Raw genomic sequence first — 27,689 nt, forward strand, 5'->3', positions numbered from 1 at the left:
CGTGAGATTGCTCCGTAGCGGGGGAGAAGGCGGGGAGTGGAAATGTCACACACGTGATGTCGAGAAACCTTGTCGGCGCAATCTCACGAACCTTAGAAACTAGAAACTAGACGCCTCGGTACCATTCGTGCGCATCCAACCAAAACGAAAATGTCCTCCGGATTCGTATCAGGTGGTACCGCAGATGCTCCAACTGAGCGCAGTGATGAATGGTTAGCCGCTCAACAAGAAATAGAGGCTAATAGACAACGAAAAGCTATCGAAGCTAGACAACAAGATGGAAAGAGCTTGTTCGAGATCCTAGAAGCAAATAAAGGTACACATCTAGGGTCCTTGCACCTGCCCACGCGTTGATTTCGTAGGCTGATCACTTAGGGGTGCGTTGAATAAACCAGCTGCCAAACAAGATGCATTCGAAGAAGCCAATAAACTCAAGAATCAATTCCGATCATTAGATGAAGATGAAATCGAGTTCTTGGATTCTGTTCTAGAAAGTACGAGGGCTGAAGAAGATAGAGTGCGAAAAGAAACTGCGGAGGGACTAGAGCTATTTAGAAAACAACAAGAAGATGCAGACAAGAAGGCGAGAGCAGCAGATAATGATGGAGCACAAACACAAGATGGTTCGCCGGTGCGGGGGGATGAATGGGGCACTACGGGTCGAAAGCGCAAGCGTACGAAGGATAAGGAGGTATTGAAGGGAGTCAAAGTTAGGAGAGCTTCATCTTCCGCAGAACAAGCTTCACCCTCCACATCTACCAAAGACCTGTCAACGAAGCCTGCGAAAGACGATTCTGACTCAATTGCAACGAGTACTAAGCCACCAACTTCTAACGATTCAGCCAAAACCTTGGACTCAAAGCCTGTAAAGGTAGCACCCAAGCTGGTAGCAGTCAAGAAGCCATCACCTCCACCATCCAACAAAGGACTAGGACTGGTAGATTATGGATCTGACGAGGATTCTGACTGAGTGCTGTGAGGAATGTCTATGGGAAATTTGGAGTGGGCAAATACAAGTATAATCGAAGAGAGAGAAATCTTGAGTAAGCCGGAGACTATCACGAAACTTGCAGAATAATGTAGTAGGTGAAACAATTTCCAAAAGACGCTATGCTTGACCACGTTAATTCATGATGCGCATGTCAAATTATTACAAGGTATAGGTATCTACAGACAAAGAAGTGCTATGTACTTGCTCACAAGAGCTCTATAAATGGATCCTTTCCTCTTCAATAACCTTCAAATAGTGCTTCGAATGGAAACAAAGCTTTTCACAGCTTGAACCTGGCGAGGTTCAAAACCATTTCTCTACCAGTAACCCAAGTTGTTCTCCACAAAGTTGGGAAATCCAAAGTACTGGTAAGACCATCGGCAAATCCAAAACCCAACATAGGTGGGATCCAACCTCTAGCATACTCAAGAGCGAAACAAGCCGCATCCATCTTGTACTGCTTGACAGTACCACGACGAAGATGGTGAACACTTCCTTGGGGATAGACTTCAGGTTCAAAGTCTCCAGGGGTGTAGGCGAGTTGAGTTCCGTGAATGATGTGGAAATAATCATCAGCTGTGTGACGACCGGTATGTCCTTCAGTACCGATTGTAGTTCCTATGCACAGTCAGTATCCTCACTCAGACTCTGAATCTACCCATTGGTGAACAAACCAAAGATAATCAAATATTCCGTAATACCTATAAAGCGAATTAGCACTCTCGTCTCCTCAAACGATCCCAACCTTAGACCCGTGACCTCATTGGGAACTTACTAGCATGAATAATATACATAGCACCCATAGCCCCGCCAGCGTTATTAAAAATCCATTCCTGATCCAGATTGATGTAACCACCGGGATGTTTCTCGCTCAATTCATCCACAATGAACTTCACAACCTGAGCGGTATCATTACCGTGAGCACCAATGGCGCGCTGGGAGAGATCATGAAGTTGAGTCGGTGTGAAGATGTAGAAGGACTCGAGACGTGCATCTAAAAAGTAGTAGAGAGCAGTGAGGAGACCAAAGATGGCTCCGTAGGTGAGGAGCTTCATAATGGGAATTTGTGAATTGAATGAATGTATGTTTCACTTCTTGTGAAGAATCAAAAGGAATGTTTACTCTTATGTCGGTCTGGCAATAAATTTGATAATTTCGCAAGCCAGGTACGAAGATTTAATGTGGATCTGGTAACCAATCGGGCTCTCGAGTGAGTGATAGCTGGCAGGGCAGTTAGGGGTTATTCTAGAAGAACGGCTAGGACGGGAACAGGGGAAGCTCCGGAAGCTTGGGAAGAATTTCTGATAGAAAAGTCGAGAGCGTTTGCAAGTCAGATAAGAAGATATTGGTCAAGTAAGATATTATTAGTATTAATATAAATCTGCATCCGATTCTCTGTTTTATACCAACACCGATACTGGTAGCCAATGTTATGAACTTTACCTCACGAGAACAATCATACTCAAGTTGCCTATGCGTCACTTCCAGCCTAATCAATCTGATTCTGACTCTCCATGGTCCTCATCATTTGCTTTCTTCTTCGATTTCTTGAAATGTTCCTTTCCATCCGGAATATAAGCTTCGACCTCTTGACCATCAAATTTTCGCCCATTCATCAACTTAACGCATGCTTTCGCTGATTCCGCGTTTGCAAATCTTACACTCGCAACTCCATCTTTCTCCAAATCGTACAGAACCACATTCGTTACCTCGCCGAGCTTGCCACACTCATCTCGAATGTCTTCCTTGATATCCAGCATTGCAGCTGGATCCTCTTCTAGCTCCTTCAAAGTGAACATATGTTTCAATATAACGACTTTATCCCACTTCGAGCTGGTTTCCACAAGGGCTGATGGCTCGTCATCGCTCCAATCTGCCAGTCGCGCATCTAATTTCTGCGTCTTTTTGATAATCTTCTGCTTATCCTTCATACTGGTCTTAGGTTTCTCTTTCTCATTTCCATCTGCGTCTGTTTGTTGAACCTTCTTGTAGCTCGCCTCTGCAGCCTGAACCCGCATCTTGATTCTCTCTTTAGATGTGCCTCCATCTATCCTAAAATCCGTATCATCCAGTAACATTATCGCCATCTGCACAGATGGTGCCTTGAAAAAGACGATAAGAGCGTCGCCCTTGAATTCTCCTTTCTCGTCTGTGTAAAGCTTAATTCTCGGTTTTCCGCTGTCGATTTCTTCGGCGATAACACCGCACTTTCGTGAAAAGACTTCGTGAACTTCCTCGACAGTAACGTCGGATGGCAGACCAGTAACATAAACTGCGGTGTTTGCTCGTGGTGGTAGAGGTTTTTTGGTTTTCTTTGGGGCTTTTACCATTCGGCCACCCTCCTAGGTAGACTCAGCATCGAAGATAATGAATGAAATGAAAAGGCAGATAATTGCATAAGCTCCAGCTAGGTATCGCATACCAAACCAAGATAAGTAGATATAAAACGCTGTAAAAAGCTGGGAGAACGGGTGCACAATCAAAAATCCATCTCGAATATGAAGCCTAAAATTGACTTACATCCTCGCCATTGACATACTCCTGCTTCCTTTTCCTCTTTATAGCATCAACTGGCTCACTCTCATCTACTCCAGATACTTTATATGCTTTCTGCTGTTCTTCCAATAATGCCTCATCTAACACCGGTATCCATCGTTTGATCGCATCATCGAATTCAAATTCTGTACCATCGTCTTGCACGAGCAGGTATTTCTGGTCGAGCTTCGAAAATGATATGCGATCGTCGGAATCAAATTCTTCGGGGTTGGTAGGAAATGGAGCAGTTGCGCCTTCGATATTTTGTCTTTGCTCCATGGTTGGTACGATCTGTGGTGTTTTGTTTATGGGACAGCTCGGGTGGGGGTTGATGTGGTGATAGTCGCAACCTGGAAGTCTTGAGAGTCGAAGCTCGGTGAAAGTTTCGCGAAGCGATTTGATCTATGGGCTTTCTTCGCATCAATACGTAGATTAACAACAAAAATTTCAAAATTGATTTAAGACTATCATTTTTGAAGCCACAGGCTTTCTGATGAAAGAACTTGTTCAATGAATGGTCACTAATTCCAGTTAGTCTGCGACGCTGCCTTGCTGTAACCTGATGAGCGTGGAGCGCCTCAGCATAGTCCCAAATCCGGCATGTTTTAGTACGAAATAAACTTCTCCCATTGGCAAGGTTGTCAGTGACAATTACGTCGTCGATTACAGTAGTCTGGATACTTTCAGGCTCTATAGAGTGATCACGAAGGAGGTGGTGAGGTAGTGACCTCTCCACCAACAAAGGGATATCTGCCATCGTTCGGATGAACCATTGGAAATCGATTCTGGTATGGGCGGCAAGCATCTACTCCTATTCCAATTCCAAACAATTCCTTCCCACTTGAAAGCTTGAAAAGGGTAATCAATATCACCTGCATCAAAAGCAAAGATTGGCATCTTGATTCCGACTCATATTTGGGTTGACAGAGGTAACCACTCTTCCAGCGATGACTTTACATGCCTAGATCTTAGCATGCACCTCTTTGCTGAAGCGAATAAGGCTGACATTCATCCTCTCTAATTGCGCTTTATTAAGGAAAAACGCATAGTTTCCATTACCAATTCGTTCATCAGAGCGAACGTCAGGGGTTTCAATGGCTAAAAATCTATGTTTTAACGTACATACCTATTCAGAGCAGCCTTCCCAAGGGGTCGATTCTGACTCCAATACTTGTCAGAGACGTTCCAAATTGGTAGACTGGATGCAAGCTCTCAATGTTTGGAAGTAGTGCATTGTTCAGAGTGAATTCGACATTTTCGAACCATTCGAATCATCTAATTAGATTAGACATTGAAAGATTCTGATTGTCGAACTGCAGACTGGACCAATCAAGAGTTTGGCAAAATATACTCAATGCACATGATTGCTTTCAGTATAAAATTTCATAGCATTTCTCGAGCCTATCTGATTCAGTTCATCACACAACTACAATGTAGGTAGCTGTTAGAGTAAATTCACTCGGATCTCGAAACTCACCTTTATCCTCATTGTCTCGCTTAATTCCGAAGTGAGTGGGTATTTAAGTATGCTTTCGACGTTGTGATCATATCTTCTTTCTTCAACTTCCATATCTTCCACGAATGTCGATCTTGCTTTCAATTTGCTTTGCTCTCCAGTCACAAAGACGATAGTCGGATTGGAAATTCCGATCTTCCACAATCTTCCAGGTGCTGTATATACTACGGCATCGCCCATTCTTACCTCTGAAATTTCACTTCGCTCACGGTCTGACGGTAACAACTATCTTCTAGCACTGTCCGTTGCCGCCTCTACTTTTACTTGAAGTAAGCACATACAAGATCGCTTCTATCCATCAATTTATTTCTTTGGGGTTGTCTTTTGCTGCCGGCACTCAGTTCGACCTAATCCCAACCCACGTCTTGGTACACGATCAAGCTACCTACTCTATGTCCTCAATTATTAGAATCAAGCGGTCTGGATCTGACAAGTATGTCGTTACTCTTCCCCATCGCGTTTGTTCCTGCGTGTTCTATTTTGTCTTCTGCATCTAACGTCACACATATAGTTTGGATGCGCCTCCAGCAAAAAAGTCGCTCATAATCAAATTTCCGGTTGCACATATGAGCCTCGTGGATGCAGTTGATATAGCAGCCAGATACAACAAAACTTTGTTTGCCAAGCATAGCCAGGAAGAATCTTGGAAAGCTCGCATGAGTATCTTGTCTGCTTTTTCCGCCAAATATAAAAAGTTGGTAGGTAAATCTTCTATCTGTAGCAGATTAAAAGGAATTTTGGTTGAGCCTCTCTGACTGATCGTAGGATAAGGTGATTAAAGCTCAAGACTTGGCCATTGAACAGTCCAAAGCCGTGATTGCTGTGCTGGACCGGTTGATTCAAAATTTTGATACTCTTCCTTCTAGGAGGATTTGGGAGCTTCTTTCTGGAAGTTTTGTGGAAATTACTCCGGGAAGAGCCATAGAAACACTTGCAACTATTCAACAATCGTTCAACGCAGTCAATGTCGATGAGCAATGTGCCCAGAAACAGATTATAAAGAATGCCGAAAAGACAAGAGTGGTCGCCAACGCAGCTAAGATGATGCTAGCGGATCGCGAGAAGCGTTATTTGCTTCCTTATTTCGTTACGCCTATTGCCTCAAGGGGATGTGGTGTAGAAATTGGCAACTATACTGGTCTTGCAGCAACTCAACGAACCACGCGAACTTGGGCTGCAAAGTTTGCAATGGAGGAGATGTTTAGGGTCGGTGAGATTGATCGCTGGTGGGAGGCTGATACCGCTGAAGTATCTGGGGTAATGGCGATAGATATTGGCTCTCTTTTCTAAGGCTTTCGAGGAGTTTAGTTAAAGTTTAAGATTCGTAAAATCACTGTCTATCTGTCATTCACTTGCTTTTCTACAGTATAATAATCTGCGCTCCGCTTGGCAATAATCAAAGCAGGTTGCTAAATAGTCTTCAAAAAAATTCAATTCGAAGCCAATCTACACAGTGCAATATTCCTACTGCATTGGTGATGAAAATACTTATTGCACCAACATTCATCGGCCGCCGCTTCCCTCCCGGGTCGCACCTGATATATTCTTACTCAAAATACCCGAAGTACACTCGATCATGTATTCGTTGTAGTCTCTTATGATTTACCGGCTTCTCAAGCAAATTCACCTTTCAGATGCAGGTCCAGTGCTACAGCCAAATTTACTAAAAGAGAACAGCTACGCGAAACCATAACAGCTGGTGACCTTCAAATCAAGCCAAAGCACACTTTTATCAATTTGAAGTCCCGCCATTAACCATGTCCTCTTCAGTATCAGCAGGTTCCAAGAGACCTGCCGCTGCCATTTCTTTCAACAATCACTCCGGCTCAACCCCTAAGCGCCGTAAGAACTCTAACACTCCATCCCTCACAAGAAGGTATGTCTCCCTGGCTCTCAAATTATGCTTCTCGGAAAGACATTATCACAATTCACAAGATCCCATCACCATCAATCGTCTAACGAAATGCATAGCGAGAAATCCGATTTGGCATATTTTCAACGTGAGGAATCTAAAGACGCAGGATTCATTGCTTTTTTTATTGCAAACAACCATTTTCTTCGCTCTGAGACACCAGCCAGTGTAGTAGCCACTTTGGCAAATAAGGGACAAATCCTTCGAAAACGTATGCTTGAGGGCTTACACAGCTTGGTACGTATACGTCAGCAACACATTCAAGGGTCAGCAAAACCTGTGTACTGACCAAACTTTACAGCAGGAGCAAAAGGAAAGAATTGATGGTTTAATTGCCAAAACCTTAGAATATGTGGCACCTCCTTTGCTTGCTATCGAGCCGTTTGCGTTGCACGAACACTGGGTTCTGAACCGTCGATCGACCTATGATATAGTCACAGACATGCTCGAGGGGGATGCTGATATGAGCGATGTCCCTTACCTCACGACTGAAGAGATACTCGAGGTTAGTCGTGCACTTTGATTCCCCATGTTGTAGTCTTACAATATATCTGACTGGCATACAGCGGGAAGCTTCATACCAGAATACCGAGGTGGAGATGACAGCTAAACGTGAACAATGGCGTCTAGAGTCTGAACAAAGACGGGAAGAACCGCCATTGCAATTATTCTCCTTTGAAGATGCAGAATAGCCTTTATTATAGTATGGCTTTCATTCTCTGTTGGTAAGATCTGTATCTTCTGTATCTAATGCAATACTGACATTCTACAGTCATACCGTTTCTTCATCAAAACAGCATGGTTTTGCACTCGAATTCGATTACATTACTGACCTTCATATTCCATCATCATCAATCGATGCGTTACTCTCTGTCTTGAAAGACATCCGATTTTTATTTGCCGCGGATCTTTAATTTCATCGTCACTAAATGCGTTGCTACTCATATTCAAAAGTTTAAAAAGAATTATTATTCCTATTTTCATATTTCATCATGGGCTGTGGTTAACAAGGGCGCATTCATTCAGGCGTAGCCTCTGAGCTGATCATTCGGCGCTTATTTCTGATGCTACTGGATGCAATATCTTTGCCCAAAAACTGCTTATACGTTATCGGATGCAAAGAAGGGAGCGAAGGTGCAGGTTACTACGACGTTATACTTGAGATTCTTGCACATACCATTGATGTCCATTTCCATAGCCAAATTTAACAATAAAACTTTCATGCTAATAGCAATTTGATATGAATTATCTGATATTTAACATACTCTGGTCGTAGACATATATTCAACCGGATACATGCCCTCGGGCGGAGGTCAGGTACATGTTTCTACATCCGTCTCGAAATCAACACATGGGTCTACGGTCATAGTTAGTCGCTTATCATACTATGGCAAGCATGGTTTTATGCGGAAGAAATCATCTACAATTTCGAATCTTACAACTCTAGCGAGTATATCAAGGCACAATCAGCAGGTATGACTGGTCACTAAGTTTCTTCTCATTCTCTGCCAGCAGGGCGACAGGTATCTGATATTTTAAACTCCGCCTGTCTAAGTAACAACCCAATTTAGAATGCGACGTCGTATAGCTCGTAGACTCTATTATAGACGTGTGTCGACTTGCTTTGGCTAAATACAACTGCGAGAGCCGCACGTATTCCATGAGATAGACTGAGCGTTGATTATGGGTATTTCCTGCCAGTAAAAGTAACGTATGAGATTCCTGGTCGGATCGAAGAATTGGAGAGAAGGCCCAATCTGAAGCTTTGGGGTTTGCAGGGGTTTCTAAGAGGTACATGGATAATCAAACCATCATATAGGCTGCTCCTTGCCTTAAGCAAGATATCAAAGCTCGATGGGTTACAATCATCATCTCGATCACCACATATCCGTTTCATCTGTGCATATATGGAATCCAAGTTTAGGGCTCGAGAAGTACATCTACTCACATCTAAAACTAAATTCGGAGAGAAACACATTGGCATTGAACTAGAGACATATGGAATCGAAAGTATAGATTGAAGGCTGCTCCATAAAAGTGACAAGTGAGTCTTTTTCTTAAGTCTTTACCCCTTCTTGACTTCATTTTCTTCTTCCCTCCTTTTGCTTAACTGTGCACTAAGATATCTGAGGTCTGTCATGAAGCTGGCATTCCGTTCTCAGAAACTGTCCCACAATACCTTAATGGTAACAAGATCAGTCGCGCATGCTCAGAAGATGCTATTGAAAAGACACAAGGGAAACAACCTCAGATCCGATGAAACCCCCAGAGAACATGCTACTCAACGCGAAGCCAGTGGTATTCTCGAATTGTCACCAAGAAAGGATTGGAAGGCCAGACACGTGGTGATGTCTCTATACGACATGTTGTATTGAGATAAATTACATTGGATCAATGCTGCTGTACTCATCGCAGAAGAAGTTATAGAGGTTGATTCCCAACGCGTGCGGGTACCCGATTGTACACTTTACTGACTTTGCACGACAGTATCTCAAAGGACCAGAACGATCAGTCGAATCTATCAAGAACGTGAAACGCTACGCCAGAGTAGACCCTGAATATGCAGAGCAAGACGAAACTCAACGCTGGAGAACAGAACATTTGTTCGATGCCAATATTAAGAACGAAAGACAATGGAAGATGCTGAGTCGGCAAGCATACCGGGATCTGTTGGACGATTCTGACTCTGAATATGATATTTCAGAGGAGCATCTTGGTCACTATGATGGCTGTATCGATTGTTATGATTTTGTGAAAACGAAGATGAAGACGAGTTTGAGGATGACATTGAAGATGAAGATATGCCTGATCAAAACTAATTATGATTCATGGAGTCTCACCGGCTGACTTTCAATCACGCCATCAATGTATTGATTGCCTTGGCTCAGATCCATCGATTCGCGCGACATCCATATCAGGTCGTATATCGGATAGGATGCGTTATTATTTCATCTTGATAAGATTGTTTGAATTAGGTCTTATTAAGCAAGAGTTCTCTTTTTTATTATATATAGCTTTGATTCTTATAAACAATAAGATTATTCAGAAGAGTAAATCTCTAATCATTAATTATATATCAGATTCTATTAAAGATCTAATATATCTTTCCTCTTCCTCTTCTCCTTGATATTACTATATTGTCTGTTCTAATCAAAACGGCGATTTGGTTTAAAGACAGGCTTTGATATGAAGAAGAATATGATTATAAGTAAAGGATGGATATCGAACTGATTATTTGAAGAGAGATTGTATATTTTGAGAGGTTGTAAATAAGAAAAGAAAAAGAGAGAAGAATTTATCAAGATAAAGTGCAAGATAAAGTGAATTATTGTATATAAAAAGAGGGGAAAATAAAAGCTAATTGTTACTTCAAAAGTTTTGTTACATATCTGAGCCAAAGCATATTGGCGACAGCGAGGTTTACTATTTGAGAACCTTCAAAAACCTAAAAGTCTCTTTGTGCATCGAGATTCAGAAACTTTGATGATTGAGTTTATAGAAATGAGTGATTCAATTAAGAAGACTTGTTCCATATTTCAATACTTGAAAATGCAAGCAGATATGTATATATATTGAAAAAACTGCCGCTTCTTCAACAATAACAACAACATCTTTGATGGTCTAACGGTCATGATTTCCGCTTGTCATCATCATGGCAAGGCCGCGGGAGACCGGGGTTCGACTCCCCGTCAGAGAGTTCTGATCTCATGCGAGTACTTTTGCATTTTTGCCACTTTTGATAGTTTTGATATTTTTTCTCTCGAAGTTTTGGGTGCGAATATACTTACGTTGGTGCATGGACTAAGTTACGTTACACCGCTTTTTTTTTGCCAGCAATAATATCATTCTGCCTACCCAAAGTGATCCTGGCTAGCGAAGGCGGTGTAATTTAACTTATTCCATGCACCAGTGTATATTATATATAGTACCTATGCAATGTTAGCAGGACAGGAAGGTTCGTTGCATGAATTTAGTTCGAAGATCAGACTGATTGTGAGATAAACCATAGTACCAAGCAAACACAAATCCAGCAGTCAAACTATTAAACTCTCAAAATGTAAGAAGATAGATACTTTCACCAAGTAGATGTCATCCAACTTTGCAGTCTCCCCTCAAATGGAACAAACTACATCCCAATGAAAACACATTCTCGAATTCTATCAAACACTTGTCATGGTTGAATGGATGGAGGGAGTTATAATACATCGTTCCCACAAAACCAAGAGTTTAGATTAAACTTCTTATTTACTCACTTGAGCAAAATCACATACAAAAATCAACCCCCACGAAGCCCACAAGAGGCGGACCCTCTTGTGGGCTCTATGATCCACAGTTGAAGTAGATTAACATGAGTTAAATATGCTTTATCCAAACTTGTTAGGTAGCTAACAGGCTCGTTTGTGTGGGAGGTTGGATTAGATCAATCAAATACAAGGCCATCGAACAATGGTTGTGTTGGCTTGTGAGGGCCTTGCTCAAAAACAAATGATAAATAGGTATATTGAAGTCTTTAACTTTTGATAACTAGATGCAGTGTGCACGGGCCATATTATAGGTCATTAGATCACAACCCACAACTTATTATTGCAATTTTTAGCAAAAGTTATTTCGGCTGTGCCAGGAAGGAGCATTAGGGACATGGGAAAATTGTAAAGAGAGGATTTGAGACTCAAAATCCAAAAGATAAGTTAGCAAGTCCCAGTTTCGATCTGGGGACCTCCGGGTTATGAGCCCGGCGCGCTTCCACTGCGCCAACTTGCTTGTTGCTTGTTGCTTGATTGTTGTAAGTGACTGATCATTCTGACAATATAAATCTGCTCGCTAATATAAGCCACAATCATGCCCTACCCGACCATCTATTCATAGTTAATCTTTGATATCCAAATCAACCTCGGAACCTTTTAAAACATATCAAACTTGGACCCCTCTATTGCTCAAAATGCAATTAGACAGCAAGCTATTACAGTTTTCTCTTTTTCTTAGCTATTGCTAAATATTGTCTAAGATACATTATACACTGCCGAGAGCATGATACTTTTCGAGCATCTCATGAATCTCTACTGGCAAGAGACAAAACATAGAATGGAATAATCATATCATAATATAACCATATTTCAACCACACAATTAGATACTTGATTTACACCTGCACAATCATGGCACCACCAGCACTGACAATACGGAATCTCTCTACGACTCCACTCGAATTAAAATCACTGGAACGATTTGAATCTGCAGAAGGGAAAGCTAGCGGGGTAAATATCACCAGAATAACCAGAAGTCTCACTGGGTTCATGTACCTTAACAGCACTCCAACCTCACCACAATTAGCAGAAAAAGCCGAAAGCTTCAGTCGTCAGGATGTTTCAATACCAATTGCTCCTTTTGAAACCAAAGTTACAGATATAGAAACCCAAGGAAACCAAGTCCTGCGATTAACATTCGAGACAAATGGCGAACGATATCGAATTGATACCCCAACCCCATTGCATCGCTCAACCGTTCTCACACCTCTCTCGCACAATCCCACCTATGAATTTACAGGTGTATATCTACCTAAATACCATTTTCTCGCAATCTTCTCCTCGGCCAAATTAGCATCATGGATGTCCAATCTCAAAGACGAAACTCCCTTAGCCGCTCTCAGTATACCCGGTACCCATAATTCCCCAACGTACCACGCCGCATTACCTTCCGTACGCTGTCAAGCTGTCAGCGTAAAGGAGCAACTCAATAATGGTATTCGTTTCCTCGATATACGAGTTCAACCACAGGATCCCAATGATCCTGCTGCAGAGGGTCTAATTCTCGTCCATAGCGCTTTTCCAGTTTCCCTCACGGGCCACAAGTACTTTCGCGATTTGGTCAACCATGTGAAAGTATTTCTGGATGCGAATCCTACGGAAACAGTTATAATGTCTATAAAAAGAGAAGGTATTGGAAAGGCTACGGATCAACAACTTAGTCAAATTCTCAACCATCATTACACTCAGGATTCTACTCGCTGGTTCACAGGCAATCGCATTCCAGCTCTAGGAGAAGTTCGCGGGAAGATTGTTGTCATACGTCGCTTCGGCCTAGACGACTCCTTAAAAGACGAGAACAATGGAACGGGTCTATATATCGACGCGGAAAGTTGGCCAGACAACTGTGCAGATGGTGTATGTACTAGTGGAGAAATCCGAGTACAAGACTTCTACGAGGTTGCGGAGTCTTCAAATATCGAGAAGAAGATTGGATATTCCACAGATCAACTCGAAAGAGCTGCTAAAACCGTTGCCGTACTGTCTGAATATATGGGTGTTGCGAGCGCTGAATCGGCAAAACAACCATTCTTCATGAATTTCTTGAGTGCCTCGAACTTTTGGAGAGCGAACTGTTGGCCAGACAAGATTGCAGAAAAGGTTAATCCCGTGATCGTTGATTATCTATGCAGAAGGCATAGTGAAACAACATCCAGTGAGCAGCCAGATAGTGCAAGTGTAGGTGATGGTAGTACGGGAATTGTGGTTTGTGATTGGGTCGGAACAGATGGGGACTGGGACTTGGTGAGGTGTATCTTGGCAATGAATGCAAAGCTGGAGCTTAGAGAGAAAGATCGCCCTTCAGATCCTCCTTCATAGATGAGGAATAGACCAGAAATGGTTATGATTTCAAGATTTACGATGCAAATGGTCCTCGAAACAGTATTCCGTTTCTGCAGATATAATACATTCCGTTACATGCTTATTCATTATTTGATTGGATTTACTCCTTAGGAGTTTCCTCAGAAGGCCCCTTTGCCTCATCTTCCAGCATCGACCTTCTACCTTCAACGGTGAAGTATAGACTCTTTCCAGCGCTCTCCAAAGTATTTGTAATTCCACCACCAATACCTTGTAACATGGCCACCAACTGGCCTCGTAAACCGTCCAGACCGCCCTCAATGCTTCCAACCCATTTGGTACCATCAACGTCAAACACCTTACCCTCTACTCTCGCTCCTAGTAACAATAACTTTTGTAACCCACTTTGAACTGTAGGATCATGCCACCCTGGATTCGCCCTCTTTTTAGGAGCAGGGAACAATGGAGCGCTAGGTGACAAAATGGTCAAAGCCGTCTTCATATGTTGCGGCGAGACACCAGGGAACGTTAGAAGTACAACTGGGCCAGCCAATAACGGTGAAAGATCATGGGCATTTCTAATTTTCCTATCCGAAATAGCTTCATGAGCCGCGCTCGAAAGAGTATGTGTCAACCCATCACCCTTTGCATTTACAATTGGTAAAGTCGCAGAAGAAGGAGTTGCTGGATCTGTGGGATCTAACTTAGAAACTTGGGAATCAGGTTTATAGAATTCGACGATGCGGAGAGCGGCGGCAAGAATTCCTGTTTGTACGATTTCGAGTTTGATACCATCTGCGAGATTGAGGTGGGGCTGGCCTTCTGCCTCGCGGGCTGCATCAACTTTGCGGAGGGCAATAGCGAGTTCGCGACGGATGGCCGACCACTCCATAGCTTTGAGGTTATTGTGTTGGAAGAGGAGCATGAGGGGTGTTGAGCGAAGTAGTGAAGCATATTTTCTGAGGAGTTGAGATTTGCGGAACTCGGGAGGTTTGTAGGATGGTGGTTGGGTGGAGGGAAAGCGAGATATGGGAGGAGATGCTTTAGTCATTTGCTCGTGCGAAGCAGCTGGCGTGAACGCTGCTGCCGCGGTGGCATATGGTCGATTTCGGAGGGGAGTCCTCTTACATCGCAGGATGGAGGCTATTGCCTTTGACGGCGTATGTATTCGTGGACGCATTCTATGAGTATCTATTAGTCTAAGTAATCGCCAGTATCATTCATGTGACACAATTGGCTGTACATACCTGTGAAAAAGACTTGTTGGAAAAATGTATGCGGGCATATAATTTAGATGGACGAGCTTGAGAAATTCTAAAGAGGACTAGCGCGTTTCTTCTTGTTGCCTTAAGTCTAAGGCGAACGATGAAAGTTCATTGTGGTGACTCAAAATCAAAGGGAATCTACCTTAGCCGGGACCCGAGTGTTACAAAGAATATTGAAAAGGGTATCAAGGAGAGTATTTAACTTCTTGTGACAGTCAAATTGAGTTTCAGAAGTCTTTGATAAAATAAAAAAGCAGTCATGGCTGCTCCAACGGAGCACAATGCATATGCACCTTCCCCTAGGGACATTTCGATCACGCCCCTACTCAAACGACTGTGGCCTTCTCCTGGAGAGAATAATGTCACGGCATCAGAAGTTGCTTCAGCAATCTCACACATTTTTACGGATTCATTATCTCCAGTCCAAACAGGTGCTTTACTCACATGTTTACATTTTACTGGATGGGATCGAAAAGCAGATGTTCTTGCAAAATGCGCTGAAGCTATGAGAGAAGCTGCTTCACCAGTTGACAAAGAAGCTCTAGACAAAGTTGTCGCAGCTGTTGGAAAACCAGAAGGTGGCTACAAGGGAGGCTTGGTATGTTGTCACTAGAAATTATGTTGAAATCGATTTGGAATCATTTTCTGATGTATGTTTAGTGCGATATCGTTGGTACTGGAGGAGATTCGCATCACACTTTCAACATTTCAACCACATCCTCTATTTTGGCTTCATCTCTATTGCTTCTGAGCAAGCATGGAAATAGAGCATCGACTTCGAAATCAGGATCAGCAGATCTCCTCAGCTGTACTTTACCTTCGGCACCAAATTTATCAGCAGTTACACCTGAAACTATCACTAAAGTTTACGAAAAAAGTAATTACGCTTTTCTTTTCGCACCAGTTTTCCATCCTGGTATGAAATATGTTGCTCCTATCCGAAGGGAGCTCGGTTGGAGAACAATCTTCAACCTGATGGGCCCCCTTGCCAACCCCGTTGAATGCAGCATTGAAGCCCGACTTTTGGGAGTTGCTCGACGAGATATTGGGCCTGTCTTTGCAGATGCCCTTAAAATGAGCGGTGCCAAAAAGGCCATGGTTGTTTGTGGAGAAGAAGACCTCGATGAAATCAGTTGTGCAGGACGGACATTCTGCTGGAGATTAATGGAATCTTCTGATGGTGATGTCAAAATTGAGAGCTTTACAATTTGTGCTGCTGATTTTGGACTTCCATCACATGACCTGAAGGACGTTTCACCAGGGAAGGAACCTCATGAGAATGCCGTAATTTTAATGAACCTACTCCAAAACAAACTGCCCGAAGATGATCCAATTCTGGAATTTGTTCTCATGAACACTGCAGCCTTGTTTGTCGTCTCGGGTATTTGTGATGCAGATACTAGTGATATGGGCCATGGGGATGATGGAAATGTTATCACTGAGAGGGGACCTGGTGGAGGAAGATGGAAGGAAGGTGTAAGAAGAGCTCGATGGGCTATTAAGAGTGGCGAGGCCTACAGACAATGGAGACAATTTGTCGAAGTTACCAAGACATTTTAGATCTGAAAGACCAAATTTGACAGATATCTTTGGACAAGATCAATGTTATGTATGATTATGATATATGCACGGCGGTTGGACTGAACTGGCAGGTATTGGGAAATCAAAAAAATGGGATGGAAAAGTTCTTGATATACCTACTCGACCATTCACTTCAAATATATTAACAATGGGCATGAAACTAGTTCTGGAATATGATGTTGATTGTTGGGATCTACAACGATGGGTCCACAAATGTGCAAGTTGACTACCTGGTACTATTAGTAATCTCGTAACTTCCCCATTTTATCAATACCTAGAGAGCTAGGCGAGCTAGGTACTGATGGTAATGTGACTCGGGTGTCAACGGCATTCCGAACAATCTCCATTATGACACATTTCTTAGCTTCCTAGTCTGTTCGTCAAGCCAGAAGCCAAATGATTGGGGGAAAATATATCTTCTTATGGAAATTTAGCGATTTAGATAGGGAAGGGACTCGAGAGGGGGAAAATTTTATTGCTGTTTTTAGTAATTAAATCGACACTTGACGCCCTTGTTAAACTTGTTGACCTCCACGTTTCTCTCCCCTCAACCCCCACCAAAGGTACAGAGTAGATATTAGGAGACTAGGTATGATGAGTATGTATCCTTGAATTCTGTCACTGGCCCGAAGTCGCTCTCAATTCCAATCGAGCCAATCTAGAAAAACCCAGGCAAGTAGGTGCGAAGGCAGGTAGGAGGTATCCACAAGTATCATAAGTTCAAGCTTTGTTTCTTAGTCTACCTAGTAAGATACATCAATCATTTAAGTACATCTTGGCTCGAAGTCCGTTTGCTTCGATTAATTGAAAATACTTGTTTTCTTCTACAAAGTCTAGTCATCGTAGTATCCCTCCTATGAAATATCTTCTTCCTTACCTTCGACAATCCAGAAGTCTTATCGGAAGCAATCCACGTCCAATCTCATCATCTTCATTAAGGAGGGGCAGCTATTTACCCCACCACAAAATACCTCTTAACTTTCACCCCTCCATTCTTTCTTGTCCTACTCAACCATCTTCCATTTTCACAATGAGCAAACCTCAGATTCTTTTGTTAGGCGAGATTGACCAGTAAGCCACATTGCAGTTTCCCATCAGAGATTCCTTTCTAATTGAGATATCCTTTTAATAGTGCCAAGAAGGAATGGAGCGAACTTTCCAACATTGGTGAACTCATCGAACCCAAGGCACGATCCCGTCAAGAATTCATAGAAGAGTGTAAAAATGGCGTCTACGACAAAGTCGTGGCTGTATACAGAACTTTCACCAGTGTCGCTATTACAGGTTTGATTGATGAAGAATTAATCAGTGCACTACCAAAGGGTTTGAAGTTCATTGCTCACAATGGTAATAAAAAGAATCTCTGAATCCTAGAGAAACTGGCGAGGCTAATACGTGGTCTTAGGAGCTGGATATGACCAAATTGATGTACATGCATGCACTAAACACGATATCCGTGTTTCTAATGTTCCAACTGCCGTTGATGATGCTACTGCCGATACCAATATGTTTCTCATTTTGGGAGCATTGAGAGGATTCAATACCTGTTCGTATTTAACCTGACCACACCCAGAATATTATTATTAACATCCGGTAGCAATGATGGCTCTACGAAAGAACCACTGGAAGGGCTCCCCAGCACCACCTCTTGGTCACGACCCTCAAGGAAAAGTTCTCGGTATCTTAGGAATGGGTGGTATCGGACGAAACCTCATGAAGAAGGCAACTGCTTTCGGCATGTCTGTTCAATATCACAACCGTACAAAGCTTTCGGAAGAATTGAGTGGAGGTGCTAAATACGTCAGCTTCGATGAGTTGTTGGCTACCAGTGATGTTTTGTCCTTGAATTTACCTTTGAACGTAAGTTTTACTTCAAGCACCACTCAAAGGTTCCCTGTTGATAAAATCACAGAAAAACACTCGTCACATTATCTCCACCGAGGAATTCAAGAAGATGAAGAAGGGTGTCGTTATCACCAATACCGCTAGAGGTGCAGTCATGAACGAAGATGCTCTAGTAAAGGCACTTGAATCTGGCCAAGTTTGGTCAGCAGGACTAGACGTTTTCGAAGAGGAGCCAAAGGTTCATCAAGGACTGATTGATAACCCACATGTCATGTTGGTACCACACATGGGAACAGTAAGTTACAGATCCTCCTTATTCGAGTTTAAAATCGCATTGAAACTAACATTCTGTCAAAAGTGGACTGTGGAGACTCAAACCAAGATGGAGATCTGGTGTATTGATAACGTAAGAAGCGCCATCGAGAAGGGTAAGTTGATGAGCCCAGTAGGAGAGCAAAAGGATATGTAGATATGAATTAGAGGAGGTAATATAGAATTTTGGGATTGTAACCTTTGAAGTTTTATTTTAAAGTGTTCACTGGGTCGATATACTCGGTCCATTGCAATTTTAACTTTGAGTGGTATCGGCTCCAATCATTTGGTAGGATTTCATTGACTTCTTGATTGATCTCATTGCTTTCTACATATATACAGTACTTTTACAATTCTATTAAATTCTTTCAATTCATGATTCTCGTCTATGCTCACTGGGGACTGACCTGCTGTGGCGATCCAGGAGTGAGCTCCTCTGCCTTAAGCTCTAAATGTATTTACTGCGGGATATTGGGAAACATGATACAATGGAATTTGTGTAATTATTGGGCACAGAAAGGGCTTCTCCCGCCTCCCTACTAACGCAAGTGCGTACCTGAAATGAACACTTTGGAGGAGACTAGCCATATTACCTAATACTTGAGACATTTAATATCCTGTACCTAAGGACTCAAAAGTTTCAAGCGCTTCATCGAATGTCTCCTCTAGAAATAGCACTCGTCGAATCAGGATTTTAAGACGCGTTGGAAGATGTTCGCTGAGATGGGGGATTGTGAGCTATGCGTTGTGTTGTGATTGCGGATATCGAAGATGCTATTAACGGCGGAGGGGGGAGGGCTGAGGGAGTGCAATCAGTTGAAAGATTAGCTTTGCAATGTATTCTACTGTATATTGAGGTGGATGTGAGATAAGGGGGTGCATGATAGGTACATAGGTTAGTATGGTGATACCGGGTTCATGTTTCTGAATATGAGTATGAGTATGAGTATGAGTATGAGTATGAGTATTGTTGCAAATAGCGAGATAGACAGTCCTTGCACTATTAATCTGAATCCATACTTAATGAATTTGAACAATCTGATCAGGTGCGATCTAATTCTAATTCCTATGTGAGATTACATTAGCATTATCATCACACCATTCATTGCTATTTCCGTAGCTGCATGCAGATGAGTCGATATACTAGGTATGTATATAAGGATGTATAGCTGAGCACTCTTACTATATGCGTCAAAGATACCGTTGCTAGAACTGAGTATATATATATATACCAACAAAAGCGAATCCTTACGCACATCCACCTAAAACTACAGATACCGCACTCCATCACACATCACACATCATAAAACAAAAAACAAAATAAAGTCGATTAGACTTGACATCTACCAGGTAGTACGTATTAACTACGCAATACCCGCAGGCCACAGAAGTAATGCGGTAGTACGACTACAGCACTCCCACTACAAGTCAACAACGCATTCGAGATTGTGTGCCGTTATCCACGGTTCTCACGTTCTTACTCTCATTACTCTCATCTCTACACATATAATGACGGCGCCAAGTTCCAACGACAAATAAGGATAGAAACGCAAACATCCATGGATCCCATCGAAATATCACACCCAGCCTTCAATAGCACAAACTGACTCACTCACCTGCACACCTACCTACCCACCCACCCCAAGACCAACCCATCCAAAATTCCAAACACCCCTATTTTCTCTCCCCAAACAACCCAACAGAGCGAGCACCAAGGAATCAAGTATCGCTCCAAAATCTCCCGAGAACCGCATCGCAACGTGTGAATCTCACGACTCCAGATTCTCATTTACCCGAGTCATGCCTTCAGCCCCCACATCATCCATCGAATCGTGGCGTCCAACGTGCTACTACCAAGGAACTTGCTTGGGCCCTTTTACCATTCGAACGCCCCTCTGAATGCCATCCGACCCTCAGATATCAGCTATGCAAATCCAGGTTTCCAAGCAAAAATCTCATACATAATTTTCGACTTGACTGACTCGGAATTATACTCACTCTATGTTGAAATCATTCCACAGATCAAAAGCATACACGACGAGGTTTACTAAACTCTATGCAAATGGCATTTGTAACATCAAATATTATCAAAAATTATTTTCTAATGTGAGATCAATTCCGGACTAGACTACCTTGATCTTCCATCTAACTTCTGCTTTTTCTATACCATGCTGCACACAAGAGATGGCAAGAAACAGAACGTAGAAGATGGATGACACCAGAAAAACGCACGCAAAAAAAGACAAAGAGGAAGCCCCGTGGAATCATAGCTGAAACGAGATTCCTAGCCATAAGAAGACGTAAGAGCTTAAATCATCATACATTTACCACCCTTGCGCCTCTCATTGATGTGGACCGCTGAAGACACAAGAATAAGTTTGAGAGATGCACCAATGACCAATTTGGAGGAGCGGTGGAGATATGAACGTTTTGATTGGTTTTGTAGTATCTTGCAAACACAATCGTGGTATAAAGGTTGAGGATCGATGTTGTACTTAGTTGTGACCAGTCTTGCGGAGAGTCGTTGCGAGCCATTCCAAACCCTCGTAAAGACCATCTCCAGATGTAGCGCAAGTAGATTGAATGTACTAAAAATATATTAGCAATAGATCCATTGTAGCTACTCGATATACATACCCAGGCGCGTTGTCTCAAACTGTGGAGACCCAACTTATCTGTGATTTCTGCGGCGTTCATGGCGTTCTAAAGACATAGATTAGTCATCGTTTCCAAATGTCGAATCTCAATATACTAACTGGCAAATCTTGTTTGTTGGCAAAGACCAAAAGGATGGCATCTCTGAGCTCATCCTCGTTCAACATTCTCTGCAATTCCTCACGAGCCTCGACCACACGATCACGATCGTTGCTGTCTACAACGAAAATGATACCCTGGGTGTTTTGAAAGTAATGTCTCCACAGAGGTCTGATCTTATCTTGTCCACCAACATCCCACACGGTAAATTGAATATTCTTGTACTCGACAGTCTCGACGTTGAAACCTGCAAGATAAAAGTTAATGATGGCCTCTCGATTTGCTGATGATAAGAGAATGGATGAAGGGATACATACCGATGGTTGGGATAGTTGTGACGATTTCACCAAGCTTAAGCTTATACAGAATTGTAGTTTTACCAGCAGCATCCAAACCGACCATCAAGATTCTCATCTCCTTCTTTCCCCAGAGACGATCAAATAACTTCGAGAATGTCAAACCCATGATTGCGGCTTAACAATTGTGTGTGAGGGTGGATATGGATTTGGTGTTTTGCTTGGAAAATGATTCTAATCGGGAAGCACAGATATTAGCGACTGCGCGATAGATGCAACTTGTTTATATGACCATGAATTAAAAGGACAGTTTCTTGGTGGAGCCACTTGTCGGTGTGAGATCCTTGATCGAATATAGAATGGGCTGCCGTTCTGGACAAAGGACACCTGCTTCTCTGGCATCTTTCTGGAAGGAAGTTCTTTTTGGGATTGGATTGTATCGGTGAATGAGCACGCGCTGCGCCGCCGTTGAAGAAGACTTGCCACACCTTCAAGGGGCTACCAAGAAGGCTCTCTGGATAGATGAAGATATAAATGGAATAGAATAACATGATACTTACAGATTTTCCCTTTGATTAATGAGATCAATAGAATGACCGAGTGGAGATGGAATTGAAGTTATTAGCGAGATGGTTTTTGGATTGAACAAAAAGATGGGGTGGATGTGCTTGGGAAGGTGGTGAGTGAGACTGTGAGAACTTTAGAAGGACAGCGGCGGGCGGTGATTCTCTGTTCTTTCGGAAATTTGACGCTAAAGTGATTACTCTAGCCTATCAGAGTCCCAAATAGGTTTGTGGTTCCAGATTTTTAAGGCTGCGGTGCTTTTTATCGATTGAACGATCTGGCAATAATTGCATTTGATTGATTTGGGTTATCTGGGAAAAAGGGAGCTGGCGATATTGATGTCAATTGACCGTCGACTTGTGAATGAAGGAGAATAATAATACGGAGCAATCAATCAATCTCACCACTCTTTGATTGTGAATCAATTACATTACATAACTTTCTCAGTACCACAAGATCTGGTGAATTATTCGCACCATACCTCTCTCTCTCTCTCGCGTTAAGCAGTTACTCGAGACTCATCTATCTCACCCTTTACACCACGAACCTTCCTCCAACTTCAATAAACCACCTCATTTAATCACACAACCAACATGCGATTCTCAACTCCCGCAGCCCTCTTGACAATTGGCAGTCTCTTTGGAGCTGCTGTTGCTCACAACATTCAACTCGCAGCTCATGGCAGAGAGTGCTTTCACGAACAACTTCACAAAGATGACAAGATGACAGTTACATTCCAAGTTGGAGATAGGGAGTTTGGCAGTGCTGGCAATTTGGACATCGACTTTTGGGTGAGTAAGGCTGGAGTCATGTTGGAACATATTGGCGTATTTCTGGAAAGGCTCTGGGACTAACGGGATTTGAAATGTAGATCCAAAACCCCGCCAACGGATATGAGGCCCACGAAAGAGCTGTGTCTAATGGAGATCACTCATTTACTGCCAACCATGACGGCAAATACCTATACTGCTTCAGCAACGAGCACTGGTCGGCATCTAGCAAAGATGTATCTTTCAATGTTCACGGCATCGTCTATGTACCAGAGGCAGAAGCTCCATCGGATCCCTTAGAGGCAGAAGGTAGCTGAACGTACTTTCCTCTCCAAACATTTGAAGCTTACAATAGATATAGTTCGACAATTGTCTGACCTCCTTGCTCAAGTCAAGGACGAGCAATCATACATTGTTTTGCGCGAGAGAACCCATCGTAATACAGCAGAGAGCACAAACGGCAGAGTCAAGTGGTGGAGTATCTTCCAGATGGGAGTCTTGGTTGGCGAAGGTATCTTCCAAGTTTGGTGGTTGAAACGATTCTTCGAGGTAAAGAGCCACAGTACCGAACGCTACGGCGTTTTGAGCCGGTAGCTGATTGACTTGCGTAGGTCAAACGCGTTGTTTAAGAGTGCGCATCAAGCATGTTTCGTTCAACCAGTTCGGTATAACTGATGGAGCGTAATTTTGGGAAATTGGAACAGCTATGTATCAACAGTATTCGATTCGAATTTCCGACTGAAGCTTTCTATATCTCTTGCGCGTTATTATGAGATAGCGGGTAGCATACCCCTTTACTGACATTCAACTCTTCTTCATATTGAGACAATCTCATAGGGCAGGAAATGGAAACTCTTTTACCCAAGATATCACACATTGAAATCACCCATAATATCAGATGATCCATTGCTGAATCTCATGGAATATCAACTAATGTTCATACCAAATCAAAGCCCTACCGGCTAAATTGTAAAACTATTTGTCCCTGGTATCATTCGTGCAGATTTTGATCCAGAACGTATTCGGTTTCGTACTCGCATGTTCTACTTACCCACGCCGCAACCCTTCCCCATGATTTTGTATCTTACAACGCGACGCCAAGCAATTGGGTAATGCTTCGGCAGCGTCTTTGTGTATGGTTTCAGTCCCAGTGCCGATGTTTTTCATTGTACAAAGACACGAAGCACAACATTGTCTCATATCGATGTTCGGTAACCATGCCATGCATTCAACATTGTATTCCAGAAGGAATCTTTGACGACAGATATCTTGCAGATAAGGAGGGCGTGCTCCTTTTTGAGTCCTTATGGAGAGACGTCCCCCCTTGAGCTGAAGTAACAGAGCCATCATCCATGGCTCGATCGCAATGGCCAGAATGTGCATGCACTGCTGCACTGTTGCACTGTAAGGGAGGGTCGAGAACAGGTTCAAAATAACCGACCCTGTCAGCTCTTATCCTAAAAGGCTTCTTTTCTCCGGAAAGCTAATGAGCCGATGAGAATCCCGGACAGGAATTGGATCAATTGACATGGGAAGTGTAGGTTATCTCGTTATCAAATTAAGCGGAGGGTATGATATATCTTCCTAATACTTTAGTGAATTTTCTCGTAATATTTTCGTGTCTCGTTGGTAAGATTTGATACTTTATAAATCGCCACCAACCCTCCTCTTCTTCACGATCATTTTTGTATCACTTTTGTGCCATTTCTGGGAGCTTTTGGATCTCATATCAAATGTCAAATCAAGCATCTTGACATTATCCATAATAAAATCGACTGTCGAATAGAATTCAAAGTCGCAAACGATTTCTGGGGTAAACACGAGGTCTAGGGTCCACATCTCCAGTCATGCCGGACAAACAGACGGAACAACCCGCTCAGCCTGCTGCGCCAACGCTGGAAACTACCAACCATTCAAATAAGCATGGCGAACTTAAATCAACATCGCCATTACCTGACGTAGCACCTACTGTTGGTGGTGCCGGTGTGGTATATGAGGACAGTGAAAAGGCAGATGCAGCTGCTGCGTCTTTTAAACATCATCCAAGTGAACTTCCAGACCCGGAGAAAGACTTTCATGAAAATGCGTCCGCGGGAATCGGTGCACCCATAAATCACGATGGGGAGAAAGGGGGAGTTGTAGAAGGAACAGAAGAATCAAACGGAGAAGAAGATGACGAGAACCATTATATATCTGGTGTGCCACTGGCACTCTTGACTTTTGGTCTTTGCATGGCTACGTTTACTGTGGCGCTGGATAATACTAGTAAGCTTTCAAATTTGATATATTCATCTTGATGTGGGACATCGACCCTTTGGCATCTACACTGTTCGATACTCAGTTGTTTCCTTTAACGGGACACCTGCTCCAATTCCCCTCGCCCTTATCGGCACGAACTGTCTACTCATTTGCTTCATTAAAAGGATGGCTCAAGTACCATACTAACCATCTCTAGTCATCGCCACTGCTATTCCCAAAATAACTTCAGTCTTCAACTCTCTGGAAGATGTTGGATGGTATGGATCCTCTTACTTGCTCACAACAACCGCCCTCCAACCATCATTTGGACGTATATATACCTATTTTGACGTCAAATGGACTTATCTCTTCGCTCTTATCCTCTTTGAGGTTGGATCTATCATCTGTGCCGCTGCAAGAAATTCAGTCATGCTAATTATAGGGAGAGCGGTTGCCGGTGCAGGAGCTTCAGCTTTATTTTCTGGCGGCATGACAATAGTAAGCTATCTTTACTTTTGATAAGCGTCCTATTGTTTATCTTTTCGTGGAAGGTACATCTCAACTAACTCTGTCTAGGTTGGGTTCAGTGTGCCTTTGATTAAGAGACCATTGTATATTGCTATGTTATCATCGATGTTTGGCATTTCTAGTGTCGTTGGTCCCCTTCTTGGTGGTGCTTTAACTGACAAAGCTTCATGGCGATGGTAAGCATATTCCGCTCCTTGTTTCGCACTCTTTGATTCCAAACTCCAATTTCCAGCTTCGGCTTTTGCTTCTTCTATGCTGTCAAACAACCCTTACCACTCATAGCCTCCTTGAAACCTTTTTGTGTAAGTAATTACTGACTCGTCAATTTGTACAGGTGTTTTTGGATAAATCTTCCATGTAAGTGTGTTTGATTATTTGAACTCGGACCTTCACTGTTGTACTTCTGGTCCCCTATCCCACAACGTCACGATGCCTGTCTTTCAGGTTTCTAACAGTCCCGGTTACGACTTCTGAATCTGTTCTCAATTTCTGGGAGTAGTACAGTATTGAGAGCGAATTTAGTGCTTCAATCTATTCTATTCAATCACTTGAATTTATAAAGAGATTGCTTTGACCGTTGGACTGCAGTCGGACTACTGGTGGCCCTGATTCTGTTTACTTTCTGATAAGATGGGACTCGTCGATTACAACCAAAAACTGACTTTTGTTGAAAAATAACTAACCTCGACATTTTAGTTGGCGGAATTGCTATTGGTGCCGTAGCATTATTCTTTAAACCTCCCCCAAGAAAAATATCCGGCATGACCGTCAAGCAAAGAATTCTGGAAATCGATCTCGTTGGAGCTACTTTCCTCATGGGGGCGATCATCAGTCTATTGTTAGCCTTGCAATGGGGTGGTTCAAAGTATCCCTGGAGCAATTCGAAAGTCTGGGGCTGTTTACTCGGATTCGGTCTTTTGATCATTGTATTCATTGCCCAACAATTTCGTCGCGGTGAACGAGCTACCATTCCACCCAGAATTTTCAGCCAGCGAACTGTTCTTAGTGCTTGCCTATTCTCTTGTTTTATGTCAATGGGTCTTTACACACATATCTATTACCTTCCCTTCTACTTTCAAGCTGTCAAGGGTACCTCCGCAGAAGCTTCCGGTATTCGCACGATTCCATACCTCGGTTCAGTTATCGTCTCATCTATTTTTGCGGGCGCTGGTATCACTGTCCTTGGCTTCTACAAACCTTTCATGATTTTTGCCGGTGCAGTCTTCACGGTCGGCGCCGGACTCATGTACACGCTTCAAGTAGGCTCCAGTGTTGGAAAATGGGTAGGCTACCAATTAATCTGCGGGCTCGGCGCAGGCATGGGAGTACAAATCCCATTCATCGCAGTTCAAGTTGTTCTCAACGCAAAAGACATGCCCAGTGGAAACGCCATCGCTATTTTCTTCAATTCTCTCGGCGGAGCCATCTCTATTTCCATTGCACAAAATGTGTTTAGCAACGGACTCGTCAAATATGTACCTCAATACGCACCTGAAGTTGATCCAGCCGTCATCTACGCTGCTGGTGCAACACATCTTCGCGAGGTCATTAGTCCTGCTGATCTGGTGGGTGTATTAGTCGCATATTGTAAAGCGTTGGATCAATCATTTGTTTTAGCAATTGCGGTTGGTGCTATTGCGACGATTTGTGCATGTTTTGTGGAATGGAAGAGTGTCAAAGGTAAGAAGATTGAGCATGGAGCCGGTGCAGCTTAGTGGTTGGAAAATGAGTTAATACTACTTTTTGATTAATACATAGCGCTATGGCGTTTCTTCTGGGGAGGGGGATTCTTTCAGATATACGGTTGGGTTGAGTGGTTTGGTTGTAGATGCATGATGGTTGGAAGAGGAGGTCGTTACATATGAGATATGGACGAAATGAGAATCAAAGGGAGAATATAGATATGAACATAACGAACTTTCCATCTTAAATTTACACACAAATATACGAACACCTACAAACATACGAACACTTTCAC

At 42.8% G+C, this 27,689-nt stretch overlaps 13 protein-coding genes across 13 annotated transcripts; 9 read left to right on the top strand and 4 right to left on the bottom strand.

Moving 5' to 3' along the window:
* Positions 1–150: 150 nt before the first annotated feature.
* Positions 151–970, top strand: EAF02_004704 (uncharacterized protein; the record flags this gene model as incomplete). The annotated part of the gene is made up of 2 exons (XM_038900752.1): positions 151–316; positions 396–970. The coding sequence occupies 2 exons, from the start codon at positions 151–153 to the stop codon at positions 968–970; spliced, it is 741 nt and encodes a 246-aa protein (XP_038759264.1).
* A 140-nt stretch (positions 971–1,110) lies between these two features.
* On the bottom strand, positions 1,111–2,104 carry EAF02_004705 (uncharacterized protein). The gene is made up of 3 exons (XM_038900753.1): positions 1,767–2,104; positions 1,666–1,692; positions 1,111–1,609 (listed from the first exon to the last, which is right to left on the bottom strand). The coding sequence occupies exons 1-3, from the start codon at positions 2,044–2,046 to the stop codon at positions 1,272–1,274; spliced, it is 645 nt and encodes a 214-aa protein (XP_038759265.1). The 5' UTR covers positions 2,047–2,104; the 3' UTR covers positions 1,111–1,271.
* Positions 2,105–2,340: 236 nt separating this feature from the next.
* Positions 2,341–3,805, bottom strand: EAF02_004706 (uncharacterized protein; the record flags this gene model as incomplete). The annotated part of the gene is made up of 2 exons (XM_038900754.1): positions 2,341–3,333; positions 3,512–3,805. 2 exons carry the CDS (start codon positions 3,803–3,805, stop codon positions 2,485–2,487), a joined length of 1,143 nt encoding a protein of 380 aa, XP_038759266.1. The 3' UTR covers positions 2,341–2,484.
* A 1,629-nt stretch (positions 3,806–5,434) lies between these two features.
* EAF02_004707 (uncharacterized protein) lies at positions 5,435–6,332 on the top strand (the record flags this gene model as incomplete). The annotated part of the gene is made up of 3 exons (XM_038900755.1): positions 5,435–5,475; positions 5,554–5,740; positions 5,808–6,332. The coding sequence occupies 3 exons, from the start codon at positions 5,435–5,437 to the stop codon at positions 6,330–6,332; spliced, it is 753 nt and encodes a 250-aa protein (XP_038759267.1).
* Positions 6,333–6,799: 467 nt separating this feature from the next.
* Positions 6,800–7,646, top strand: EAF02_004708 (uncharacterized protein; the record flags this gene model as incomplete). Its single annotated transcript, XM_038900756.1, has 4 exons — positions 6,800–6,918; positions 7,014–7,191; positions 7,256–7,459; positions 7,521–7,646. 4 exons carry the CDS (start codon positions 6,800–6,802, stop codon positions 7,644–7,646), a joined length of 627 nt encoding a protein of 208 aa, XP_038759268.1.
* A 1,491-nt stretch (positions 7,647–9,137) lies between these two features.
* On the top strand, positions 9,138–9,801 carry EAF02_004709 (uncharacterized protein; the record flags this gene model as incomplete). The annotated part of the gene is made up of 2 exons (XM_038900757.1): positions 9,138–9,299; positions 9,442–9,801. 2 exons carry the CDS (start codon positions 9,138–9,140, stop codon positions 9,799–9,801), a joined length of 522 nt encoding a protein of 173 aa, XP_038759269.1.
* Positions 9,802–12,109: 2,308 nt separating this feature from the next.
* Positions 12,110–13,576, top strand: EAF02_004710 (uncharacterized protein; the record flags this gene model as incomplete). Its single annotated transcript, XM_038900758.1, has 1 exon — positions 12,110–13,576. One exon carries the CDS (start codon positions 12,110–12,112, stop codon positions 13,574–13,576), a length of 1,467 nt encoding a protein of 488 aa, XP_038759270.1.
* A 124-nt stretch (positions 13,577–13,700) lies between these two features.
* Positions 13,701–14,738, bottom strand: EAF02_004711 (uncharacterized protein; the record flags this gene model as incomplete). The annotated part of the gene is made up of 1 exon (XM_038900759.1): positions 13,701–14,738. The coding sequence occupies one exon, from the start codon at positions 14,736–14,738 to the stop codon at positions 13,701–13,703; it is 1,038 nt and encodes a 345-aa protein (XP_038759271.1).
* A 344-nt stretch (positions 14,739–15,082) lies between these two features.
* EAF02_004712 (uncharacterized protein) lies at positions 15,083–16,383 on the top strand (the record flags this gene model as incomplete). Its single annotated transcript, XM_038900760.1, has 2 exons — positions 15,083–15,421; positions 15,484–16,383. 2 exons carry the CDS (start codon positions 15,083–15,085, stop codon positions 16,381–16,383), a joined length of 1,239 nt encoding a protein of 412 aa, XP_038759272.1.
* Positions 16,384–17,128: 745 nt separating this feature from the next.
* Positions 17,129–19,135, top strand: EAF02_004713 (uncharacterized protein). The gene is made up of 6 exons (XM_038900761.1): positions 17,129–17,475; positions 17,537–17,751; positions 17,810–17,950; positions 18,002–18,264; positions 18,317–18,544; positions 18,608–19,135. Exons 1-6 carry the CDS (start codon positions 17,261–17,263, stop codon positions 18,716–18,718), a joined length of 1,173 nt encoding a protein of 390 aa, XP_038759273.1. The 5' UTR covers positions 17,129–17,260; the 3' UTR covers positions 18,719–19,135.
* A 1,921-nt stretch (positions 19,136–21,056) lies between these two features.
* EAF02_004714 (uncharacterized protein) lies at positions 21,057–21,780 on the bottom strand (the record flags this gene model as incomplete). The annotated part of the gene is made up of 4 exons (XM_038900762.1): positions 21,057–21,149; positions 21,199–21,264; positions 21,318–21,562; positions 21,633–21,780. 4 exons carry the CDS (start codon positions 21,778–21,780, stop codon positions 21,057–21,059), a joined length of 552 nt encoding a protein of 183 aa, XP_038759274.1.
* Positions 21,781–22,454: 674 nt separating this feature from the next.
* On the top strand, positions 22,455–23,920 carry EAF02_004715 (uncharacterized protein). The gene is made up of 4 exons (XM_038900763.1): positions 22,455–22,966; positions 23,047–23,254; positions 23,307–23,494; positions 23,557–23,920. Exons 1-4 carry the CDS (start codon positions 22,769–22,771, stop codon positions 23,572–23,574), a joined length of 612 nt encoding a protein of 203 aa, XP_038759275.1. The 5' UTR covers positions 22,455–22,768; the 3' UTR covers positions 23,575–23,920.
* An 872-nt stretch (positions 23,921–24,792) lies between these two features.
* EAF02_004716 (uncharacterized protein) lies at positions 24,793–27,426 on the top strand (the record flags this gene model as incomplete). Its single annotated transcript, XM_038900764.1, has 5 exons — positions 24,793–25,210; positions 25,401–25,681; positions 25,760–25,887; positions 26,046–26,068; positions 26,408–27,426. 5 exons carry the CDS (start codon positions 24,793–24,795, stop codon positions 27,424–27,426), a joined length of 1,869 nt encoding a protein of 622 aa, XP_038759276.1.
* Between the last annotated feature and the right edge of the window lie 263 nt (positions 27,427–27,689).

Source organism: Botrytis sinoallii (genome assembly GCF_014898435.1).
Source record: "Botrytis sinoallii strain Bc 23 chromosome Unknown BSIN_007, whole genome shotgun sequence".
Lineage (NCBI taxonomy): Eukaryota > Fungi > Ascomycota > Leotiomycetes > Helotiales > Sclerotiniaceae > Botrytis > Botrytis sinoallii.

What these genes read in the sequence shown, in the direction of transcription:
- EAF02_004705 (XM_038900753.1), bottom strand. Translation starts at nt 2,046, where the DNA reads ATGAAGCTCCTCACCTACGGAGCCATCTTTGGTCTCCTCACTGCTCTC. An exon ending in TATGTATATTATTCATGCTA is followed by an intron (nt 1,693 to 1,766) that starts GTAAGTTCCCAA and finishes TTCGCTTTATAG; the next exon opens with GTATTACGGAATATTTGATT. An exon ending in GGAATATTTGATTATCTTTG is followed by an intron (nt 1,610 to 1,665) that starts GTTTGTTCACCA and finishes GACTGTGCATAG; the next exon opens with GAACTACAATCGGTACTGAA.
- EAF02_004713 (XM_038900761.1), top strand. Translation starts at nt 17,261, where the DNA reads ATGAAATATCTTCTTCCTTACCTTCGACAATCCAGAAGTCTTATCGGA. An exon ending in TTGTTAGGCGAGATTGACCA is followed by an intron (nt 17,476 to 17,536) that starts GTAAGCCACATT and finishes TCCTTTTAATAG; the next exon opens with TGCCAAGAAGGAATGGAGCG. An exon ending in GAAGTTCATTGCTCACAATG is followed by an intron (nt 17,752 to 17,809) that starts GTAATAAAAAGA and finishes ACGTGGTCTTAG; the next exon opens with GAGCTGGATATGACCAAATT.
- EAF02_004715 (XM_038900763.1), top strand. Translation starts at nt 22,769, where the DNA reads ATGCGATTCTCAACTCCCGCAGCCCTCTTGACAATTGGCAGTCTCTTT. An exon ending in ATTTGGACATCGACTTTTGG is followed by an intron (nt 22,967 to 23,046) that starts GTGAGTAAGGCT and finishes TTTGAAATGTAG; the next exon opens with ATCCAAAACCCCGCCAACGG. An exon ending in GGATCCCTTAGAGGCAGAAG is followed by an intron (nt 23,255 to 23,306) that starts GTAGCTGAACGT and finishes CAATAGATATAG; the next exon opens with TTCGACAATTGTCTGACCTC.